This window comes from Cydia amplana, chromosome Z, assembly GCF_948474715.1.
Source record: "Cydia amplana chromosome Z, ilCydAmpl1.1, whole genome shotgun sequence".
Lineage (NCBI taxonomy): Eukaryota > Metazoa > Arthropoda > Insecta > Lepidoptera > Tortricidae > Cydia > Cydia amplana.
The window spans coordinates 10152228-10163110 of NC_086096.1; the positions used below are offsets into that span (position 1 = coordinate 10152228).

The 10883-nt window shown below is 37.7% G+C and overlaps 1 protein-coding gene across 1 annotated transcript; it reads left to right on the forward strand.

The window, feature by feature from the left end:
• Positions 1 to 5859: 5859 nt before the first annotated feature.
• LOC134661466 (glutamine synthetase 2 cytoplasmic) lies at positions 5860 to 10820 on the forward strand. The gene is made up of 6 exons (XM_063517577.1): positions 5860 to 5979; positions 6600 to 6797; positions 8818 to 9193; positions 9293 to 9550; positions 9794 to 9933; positions 10047 to 10820. Exons 1-6 carry the CDS (start codon positions 5958 to 5960, stop codon positions 10193 to 10195), a joined length of 1143 nt encoding a protein of 380 aa, XP_063373647.1. The 5' UTR covers positions 5860 to 5957; the 3' UTR covers positions 10196 to 10820.
• The last annotated feature ends 63 nt before the right edge of the window (positions 10821 to 10883 follow it).

Sequence of the window (10883 nt, forward strand, 5' to 3'; positions counted from 1 at the left end):
ACAAGTCCATGATTACTCAAGCCCGTCAAAAGCCCGAGCAATAGCAACCCGGCAACTTGATTGCCACAGCTTAACGTTATAGTTTCGATTCAGGTAGGTACTTAAGTAAACTAAATGTGGTTTTGTCTGGGTCAATGTTTAATATAAATCAATATAATATTTTTTAAATCTCCCCTACACCTAATCAAATTATACATATTTATGTCACGTGCGGTAGCATAGCTAAGTATACCTACACTACTGTAGGTAGTGCAATGCACTGATAAAAAAAGTTCCTTGACATTCTCCTCTCCTCCGTCAGCGTCATTACTTGCAAGTTCACATTGAGGGTTCTTTCATCCGATATGCGTAGTAGCTACTCTAAGACGAAAATAAACTTCATTACACCTAGTGACCTTCCGTCTGCCTACACGTTCTAATCACTGCAGATATGGAAATTTTAGAACCAGATCCGTTTAATAGACAACTTCTTATGCAGGTAAAAATTAATATACATCTCCACTATCTCCACCTTCACCTACAGTCTTCACGCAACTGGTGTACACTACATGATTGTTGATAATAAACACAAAAAAGATCGGTATGTTTTGTATAAAAATGGTGTTGATGATGATGATTAATGAGTGAATGAGTTTTTGCAACAGCCTTACCTAAATTGTAGTACCAGTCTCTTTTGATTATTGGAGATAGGCACTAAATATGTTTTTACCGTATTTTTATTACTTAAAATGTTACATTTCTAAATAAATTAATATTAACTTGAAAAAATGACGCGAAATGTACTTCTACTAAACTTAATAACGTTCAATGTTTTTGCTATTCCCCCTGTCTAAATTCTTTATAAGAAACCAGCACCAACTTGTACCTAAATTTTGTGAGATTTACCATTTCCAATCGAGTAAATAGTTAAATACCTACGTCGTAAACTTTTCACCACCCTGTACCCAAACTCGATGTAATCGAACATTGGGTAGATCGGTAATATCGGTATAGGTACGTAATAGGTATACAAGAACAAAGAAAATCAATAAAACAATATCGGGTTTTGGACAATAACATGGCTAGTACTGACTTATAACATCTACAAGCTAATCAATTGTTCGTCGATGAATCACCCTTGAACTTTAGTCGTTACATATTTACTTATATTATAGAGTAGGTAATGAATGACCGGTTTCATGTTTGAAAACTTTGCATGGTATTGCGTTCGACGTTCCCGCTTCGATAAACGTCATTAAGTGGTAGGTAGCGCTGGTGGCCTAGCGGTAAGAGCGTGCGACTTGCAATCCGGAGGTCGCGGGTTCGAACCCCGGCTCGTACCAATGAGTTTTTCGGAACTTATGTACGAAATATCATTTGATATTTACCAGTCGCTTTTCGGTGAAGAAAAACATCGTGAGGAAACCGGACTAATCCCAATGCGGGCCTAGTTTACCCTCTGGGTTGGAAGGTCAGATGGCAGTCGCTTTCGTAAAAACTAGTGCCCACGCCAATTACTGGGATTAGTTGCCAAGCGGACCCCAGGCTCCCTTTGAGCCGTGGCAAAATGCCGGGACAACGCGAGGAAGATGAAGTGGTAGGTACTCTATTTGTTTTATATATGTAAGAGGCCCTTTTCGAGTGGTCGCTCCTAATAATTATTTATATCGTTCAGATATACGAAGACGATGACGACTGGGATACAACGTTATTTTGGTGGGATGCGACCCACCAAAATAACGTTGTATCACCTACATTATGACAGGCCAAGCCGTCCACGTACAATAAAAATATGAATTTAACTGAAGTACAAGGTACAAATCATTGATTTATGTGTCGTATATCTCAACGATATAAATAATTATTAGGAGCGACGACTCGAAAAGGGCCGATTTGTTTATATACAGTAGCTGATGAACATTGTAAGTCACTGAAGTGACTCAAATGAGCACGTGCTCGCAACGAATGCGGCGTGTCAGCCCTGACTTGATCATTTACAGGCCCACTTAAGGCGAACAGTATTGTCAGTGTTCATTTAGGAGGACTATAACTATAAACTACGAGTCATAGGATACTACCTATTTTCACGTCATTCTCTATATTATTTATCCGTCTATACTATTTATCTATACATTTATCCCTCGTTTAGGTATCATATTTCGTAAACAAAACGTTTTTGGAAAAAATAACTCTGTTGATAAATTAAAATTTTAAATACACAAAAAACACATATAAATTTTACATACACACGGGCGATGTCTTTGCTTCTTATAGGTACTTATGGTATGCACTATATGTATATGCACGTTTAAGGTCGTTGAGGTTACAGATGCCTTAATACCTACTAGGCACATGTGTATAGTATAGGTACGTAATATCACTAATACATCGCATAAAACAATGCCGGCGATGCTACTCAGCTAGTCACTAATCACTCTGGCACGGTTCCGGATCCTTTGTTATGCATCTTGCGTTCCACACCATGTTAATTTATTGTACTGGTAGCCGTTGTTTATGTTCAAATTCAGTCACGTTGCGTTCATGTAAACTATAGCGAGCTCAAATCTATTGAGATACATTTATGTTTAGCTGAATGCTTTAGTAGGCACCTGAGAGACTAGAACCTAAGTAATGCTTTGCAAAACGATCTTTATCTATACCACAGCAAAGTTATAAACTAGTTCTACGTGAGACATGATTAATTTTGCATTGCAATAACTACTAACACAGGCGTAGTGTAGGCGAAGGCAATGCGCGGAATAATCCCTGGCCTCAGACTTTATTACTAGGGATGTACCGACTAGTCGCCGACTAGTCGGGAAAGCCGACTATCCGGCCACATTTGTAGTCGGCGATTAGTCGGCGACTAGTCGGCAAAAAAGGCCGATAGTCGGTCTATTATTAATTACAGAAAGCAGGAAATAAATAAAATAAAAAGCCAATATTAATCAAATTTTACACGCCCATTTTACTCAAATACGTATTTAGGTTACAAAATGAGCTTGAGTTCATATTAAATTCATGTATAGGTAATTATGTAGGTGTATCGTCGCAGTAGCACAGAATATCTTTCAGTTGATATTGAAAGCGCGACGACGCAAGGACAAAAAAAAATGTTTTTATAATGCATCCGAACTTGAATAAATCTACTACAGTTGCCATACACATTTGTAATCTTTATCGGGAAGTAACGATTATGAATTTGGCCGACTAGCCGACTAGTCGGCCGACTAATCGGCCATCCGAGCGCCGATTAGTCGGCTAGTCGGCCAAAACCATAGTCGGTACATCACTATTTATTACCTATAGGTACTGTATCTATAGGTTCCTACAGATATTACGATTCAGCTTTTGTCTACAACTTCGCCTGCGTATAATTCGTTAATTGCACCCCTATACAATTTTTCATTCCCGTCAGTGTAAAATATCTGTACAAAATATAATACACTCAAGAGATTTTTTTTGTGTTAAAGAGTAAGAAACAAATATTCTTCAAATTGTATTTATATGTTCCACTCACGGAGGTTCATTACAGTGTACACGCATACCCTTTAGCGGCTTTAGCATTTTGATAGTAAGAAATATCCGTTAACATAGCAACCGGCATCTAGTATAGACTGGTTGGCACCACTTTTTCAAGATAACAAAATACACAAACACAACTCGAATTGCTATCTTGCTAATCAAAGACACATGCTCAGTGCCGGCTTTGATGATTCCGTATCACTAGGTTTTTTATTTACCTAACATATTTCTATATATTTACAAGTAACTAAGTAGGTACTTGTTTATTTACCTAATTACTGTAATATAGTGTTCGGTAAAAAAACATAACATGATAGATGTAGGTTTGCAGGTTTATTTTTAAATTTGTATAACTTTACCGACTTGCTTATTTCTTTCGAGTATGTATACTTGTATAGGTAGTATTTTTCATAGGTTGCCTCTGTGGCGAAATTTATCCTGCAGGCAAGCTAGACTTTTTTGAAAGCTAAACATAATACGGACAATATTTAAACGTAAATATTTAAAAATAAAAACTGGCGTCTTTTCAGTGGACAATACGAAAGTTACGATTTGGGTACCTAAAATTTTCCAGGCTTTAATCATACAACTTTTAAGAAGTAGAAGGTTGGAGCATGCCTAATATGTCTACAAAAACGAAGTAGGTAGTTCAGTGCACTGTACTGTTTGCTATATCTCAGATAGTGTAGAACTAAATTAGGTTGGTACCTAATACATACATAGCTATGGTGTATCGACAGAAGTAGCGAGGTGTAATAAAAATGCTGTTGTCGCGTGTTGGCTCGTATTTGTATCGAACTGTTCCTCGAACTCTTACGGCCGTGCACTTAGGGCAAATTGCCAATCGATTTCGCTTCCACACTGTGTCAAGGGTTTCTTTATTTTAAAATATACATAATAGATGATTATTTTTTAGCTAGTCTGTGCGGAAAAAGAAGAGTCGTGGAATGTATGGGGCCCAATACATTCCACGGCTCTTCTCTTTCCAAACAGACTCTACTTTCCGCGAGGCAAATACACAATGATACGACATGACAGGATAAATAGCTTCTCGCAATATGTTGATATGTCTATTCGTTTTTTTTTTCTTAGACTTTACTTATCGTATACGGAGTTACATATATCTTTGATTAAGTGGATTGACCAAAAAGAAAAACGAAACACATACCTACTTGGCATTGATCGCTGTTTTAAGGAATAAGTAATACTAAATATTTCAATAGGTAGGTCATCAACTCATCATCAATGACAATTATTGAATTTAATTCACCACACCCACTAATTAAAATATTTATCGCATAGAGAGCATAGGCATGTATACAAAACCTATTACATCAAGATTTCCAAGGAGAGTTGGTTTACTAAGCGTTTTTTGTATTAAACGATACTTATTTATATTTAGAGTTCAATTAGTTATTATTAGTAGCGAAGTTAGTTGGAGTCTAGCAGCACACTCTACCATAAATTAGATGTACATATTATGTCCAAAGACACCTACTTAGCTAGCCTTTCGCTGGTTTGGTGGCTTTAGTGAACATACCAGTAGTTTAGTTTTCAAATGTCAAGGTAGATGTAGTGTGTGCCTGTTGTGATCTGATAAACGTGTACCGGGGCTCTTCCACAACATTTTGGGCTCTCTAGATGTTGTGTAAATCAAGAAGGCTTGTAACATTTGAATTAGCGTCAGATATTATGAGAAATATTAGGTATATGGTTATTATTGTTGCTTTAAGTAGGGACGCATGCTGGGTCTTATACTATTTAATTTCTAATCTGTATTTGTAAATAGGTATATGTTAACAACATAAAAACTCGGGCTCAGTACGATTACTTACCTACATAATAATAATTATGTGTTATGTGTACTTCGTCCATTTTTTTTTGTCAATATTTCATTTGCCACGTATAAGCGTAATTTAAAGCTTCTAATTTTCAGAAGCATCATAAAATTCATAAATCTAGCCTAATGGCTTTTACAAGATGCGTTGAATTCGCCGCAGAATTAAAGGTTATGGAAAATATGCATTCGGAATACCTACTAATTTAATTGTGTGTACAGAAGATTCGCTCTATTGCGCTTTCACTGTGGGTAAATTTATTACTCTTGCCTATGCTCCAGTGACGAACAACTTTTGCAAACTATACTTATTATTATGTACCTAACCATGTTTCCCGATTTCGCAAACAGCTGAAAAATTAAGAATTTACTTTGTTTCATGCATATACTTCACAGTTGATTACATTGTCATTAGGTCAGAATCTCATGACGGGATTCTGGAGAAATCTGAGGAACTTGTTAAATATTATGTTATATGCACACCTACTACTCTTTCCGCACCGACTCTATACCTGTACCTACCTATTGTCTAGGCTAACTTCGTATTATGGCCGTCTAACATGTGTGTATAATTGTTTGTTACAGGTTGTAATCAGAACAGTTGAACGACAGCAAAATGGGTGACGGAAAAGTAGAAGGTAATTTTGATTATATTGTTGAAATGATACTAGTTCCGCAGTAATATTTAGTAGGTGTACCTATAAATCTTTCCCTCATTGAAAATATATTGTTTCGTCGTTTGTGTAACTACTTACCTACCTAACGTACGGGCCGTAAAAGGCATAAAATAAATTAAATCAATGGTAGTAGGTAAGTACCTATAGCTTTCCTGTCAAGTTGACGAAGCAAAGTTTCGGTCATCGAGATTAGACCAAGATTAGACTTAATATAACTAACTTTTAATCATACTAAACTATTTGGATAAAATAGGTACATACTCTGTCCCATCAGCGACATTTATAAACGTCAATGTCTAAATTGTTTTTGTTATTATGTATTTTTATTTATGAGAACTTTAGATCCTATCTTAATTCAAATCATTGTTTATTAAATACACGTTTGTTTGAAATTTTATGACCATAGCACGCAAAGTATTCGCGACTCTTAGTATTGTTTTGTCTTGAAATTCAATCACAGCAATGCCTACTAATATTATGTCTAATCTGATTACTGATCGCCGACCTGGTACGAGTAATTAATGTCGCAATAAGCGCAATTTGTGACAAGGATGAATGTAATAATTTATTTATCGGGACAGATAACCCCAAAATACTGTCGGGGCCGGTGTTGACAAACTCGCCGAACGCGGTCCTCTCCAAGACTCTGCTGAACCGGTACAAGGACCTGCCGCTGCCGGCCGACAAGATCCTGGCCACCTACATCTGGATCGACGGCACGGGCGAGCACTTGCGGTGTAAGGACCGCACCTTGAACTTCATACCGAAAGTAGCAAAAGGTTAGTACCTACACAAACACACGCGTCCTGCTTTCCAATTGTCGACTACAGGTTTGACAACATTTCAACAAGTTCATTTAAGCAACGCGCCAATTGCACAATAAATATGTATTGTGGAATAACCGAACTTGCTCTTAAGGTTATTTACGTACACTGGAATTATTTTTAAACACGTTTCAATTTAATGGCCTACGACACATCCTACGTTGTGTTTAACTAGCTTTAATACATCCTCATTAACAATAATGGTAATTAGAACTCCCGGTATAAAATGTTTGGCCTTCAACCGCTTAGGTTGTATATAGACTAGTAAACAACAACATATTATGTCATTGATGTTATGTTAATTATGACAACTGACCACGACGCAACTTTTATGCCTAAACGACCGTCGGGTAACTGAGTAAGTTGGTAATGTTGATAATCATATCAATTAACGTAGATACATAAATGGAACGGTTACTTTTACTGCTGTGTACGACATTAATTGGATCGGGAAAATTAGACCTAATAGGAACTTTATTTAAACAATATACTTCGTCAACGCTATTTACTTAATAAATCTTGTTGTCTATTTGCTATACAATCCTCTTCCTAAATTGAATGCTTAAAACTTAATCATTAACTTAATGTCTGATTTTAGTAGGTACATATAAGTATCTAAAAAAATTCTAGGCCGAATATGGGTGCAGATAACCACTTTACGTAACGGGAGGAGGGGGATAATAATCTGCATCAAAGCTAGCATTTGTCGATCAATTTAAAATTTAAATAAAGCGTCACTTCCTTTTCTTCATGTTATGAATTAAGTAGGTACATATACGAAAGAGCTGTCTCCCTATTAATAACCCATATACCTACTAATATTATAAATGCGAAAGTTATTTTGCGTACCTATCTGTTACTTCTTCGAGTTTAAATCGCTGACCCGATTCAGATAAAACTTGTTATGGAAATATTATGAGTGCCGAGGAAGGACTTAAGGATTATAAGTAATAATTATGTAGTTGGTATGACGGAAATTATCATTCTACCCAAAATAAAATACTTGGGTAGATATAGGTACGTTATAAACTTGAGATTACGAGATACGGGTCCCTATTCGTCTTCGGCGGATAGTGTTCTTAATAATTTACATAATTTGCGTCGTTAAGTATACGTCAGCAATAGATAATAGGAACTGCGTAAATGCGACATATTTTATATGCTCATGTGTTTTACACAGTTGATTTGCTGACTAGAACATTACAAGAATTAAACACGAAATGGGAAAAGGAAAACTTTTGTCCTTCATCCTGGATAAACACAATGAAATATTTGCCGTTCTCCCTACCAAAAGATCTGGAAAACGTGTTTCAAGTCCGTTGCAAGCTGCGCGAACGGGAGAATAGGGATAGCTTTGATGAGAACTTGAAAGGTTTCACTCACTTCATTTAATATTGAATGTGCTTCACACTCGTAGACAGTCGATTAGTTACATTATGGTAGAACATTAGGCTACAGTTAAAGATAGATCTCATACCTCATACAAGTAGGTATGTACATAGGTAGGTACTTTATCTTACATGAGAATGGATCATTTTAGTACCTATAAGTATATGTAAATATATGCAATAAAATAAAATACTTAGCAAATTAATATGTACGTAGGTATAAAACTTGTAGAATCAATCAGAATATTGACACTTGTATCTATAGTTTGATGAAATCACTTTAATATTAAAATCTATTTTTTTATTCGGTAGACTAAAATGACATTTCATAGTATGGAATGACACATGATGTTCATACTATGAAATGTCATTTTAGTCTACCGAATAAAAAAATAGACTTTATACCATCGTATCTTTTAGATAGTGAATATTAAATGGCGCAGAACCTAATATGAATACCTACATTTTAATGCGTGCTTAGCTACCGTAATCAATGTAGGTAAGATAGAAAGCTAGACTTGATATTATATCTTATGTTCGATCAAAGTGAAAACAAGACGTTTTAAATGCTGTTATTTACGTTACAGATTTGCCTATTTGGAACTTCGATGGCAGCTCAACTGGGCAGTCGGACGGGCACAACTCAGACACGTTCCTGGTGCCGCGCGCCCTGTACAAGGACCCGTTCCGCCGCGGCAACCACGTGCTGGTCATGTGCGACACCTTCAAGTACAACATGGAGCCCACGGAGACCAACCACCGCGTTCGATGCCAGGAATCCTCGGACAAGTGCAAGGACGAGGAGCCGTGGTTTGGCATCGAGCAGGAGTACATCCTCCTAGACGCGGATCTCAGGCCCTTCGGATGGCCTCCTGGCGGCTGCCCTCCACCACAGGGGCCCTACTACTGCGGAGTTGGTGCCAATAAAGTATTCGCTAGAGATCTCGTCGATTCACATTACCGGTACTTACTACTTATTTACCGTCATAATCACAATTAATGCAACTAACTACCTAAGCTAATGTATTATCTAACCAATACCTTTTCCGTTTGTTTTTATAGATGCTGCCTCTATGCTGGCTTACCTATGTCTGGCACTAACGCTGAGGTGATGCCCTCTCAGTGGGAGTTCCAAGTGGGCCCGTCTGTGGGCGTGAGCGCCGCCGACGACCTGTGGGTGGCGCGCTACATCCTGCACCGGCTGGCCGAGGAGTACGGCGTCATCGTCACCTTCGACCCCAAGCCTGTGAAAGACTGGAACGGTTCAGGAGCACATACCAACTTCTCTACTAAAAAGATGAGAGAAGAGAACGGCATTATGTAAGTCTTAATACCATCTAAATATGCTACTTAAGTATTACCATTTCCTTACTTCCTTCGTTCCTAGCTGTCTCCCTTTCCTTAATTACTTCTTAGCCAAAATTTATTGCCAATTAAAATTTTAAAATAAGTAGTTAAATACAATTTGATATTTCTTAACAAGTTTAATTTGGTTTACCTATATTTTTTTAGTATTACAACTATTTCTAGAGGACTTTCTTATATCTTGTGATGTGCTTGCAGCGAAATCGAGAAGGCGATAGACAAGCTGTCCAAAGTACACATGAAGCATATCAAGGTGTACGATCCCCGCGGAGGAAAGGATAACGAGAGAAGGTTGACCGGTCTCCACGAAACCGCCAGTATTAACGACTTTAGCGCAGGTATGTTGTCGGTGCATTGTTATATCATCTTATCCTCTCATGTAGGAAAAGGCTTTCATGTAACGTGGAGATTATAATACGTGTAGTAAACAGTGCGTGTTGTTTGTGTTCAGGCGTAGCCAGCCGCGGCAGCAGCATCCGGATACCGCGCGCGGTCGCGGAGGAGAAGAAAGGCTACCTGGAGGACCGGCGGCCGGCCTCCAACTGCGACCCCTACTCCGTCGTGGACGCCCTCATGCGCACCTGCATCCTCAACGAATAACAGCGGGGCGCGGACGAGCGCCCGCCCGCCGCCACCTTACTACAACACTCCATGTGCCTAAACACTCTCAGCGATAAAACCTTCGCTATGTAACCGTGGGGATGCGTACGGGCAACCCCGGTATACCCATATTGTTACTGTCTTCAAGTAATCTCATTCTACTTATGTGAGCGCACCGACATGATAGGTAGTCCCGACGGCCACATGTAGTAATTTAAGCCAGTATTTAATGCCTTTCTGCACGTAAGCAGAATTTACACAAATTAGGATCGGTTAATGTTCTTTTACCTTTTGCAACTGTTGCTAATATTGAACACTGCCGGTTTTGATACATTTTTTGGAATAATGCTATTATGGAATTGATAATAATGATAATTTACTGAATGTAGTTAATTAATAACACTTGTGGCCATTAACATAGGGAGACATCTTTTTAATGTCATCATAGTCACTGAGTTCTGGGCATGGCGGTGGAGCGATAGTGGTAGAGCGTTATATTATATGGACCACATTTTAATGAAAGATATTATACATTTTATTAAATAAAATATTTTTACGAATATTATGTGATATTTCACATTAATTGTTACTTTGATGTTGAATAGTTTAATTATATACAAATAATCACATATCATTATTTCTAACATATTCATTTACATGGAGGCATTATAGATGCGAGTTAGTTTAA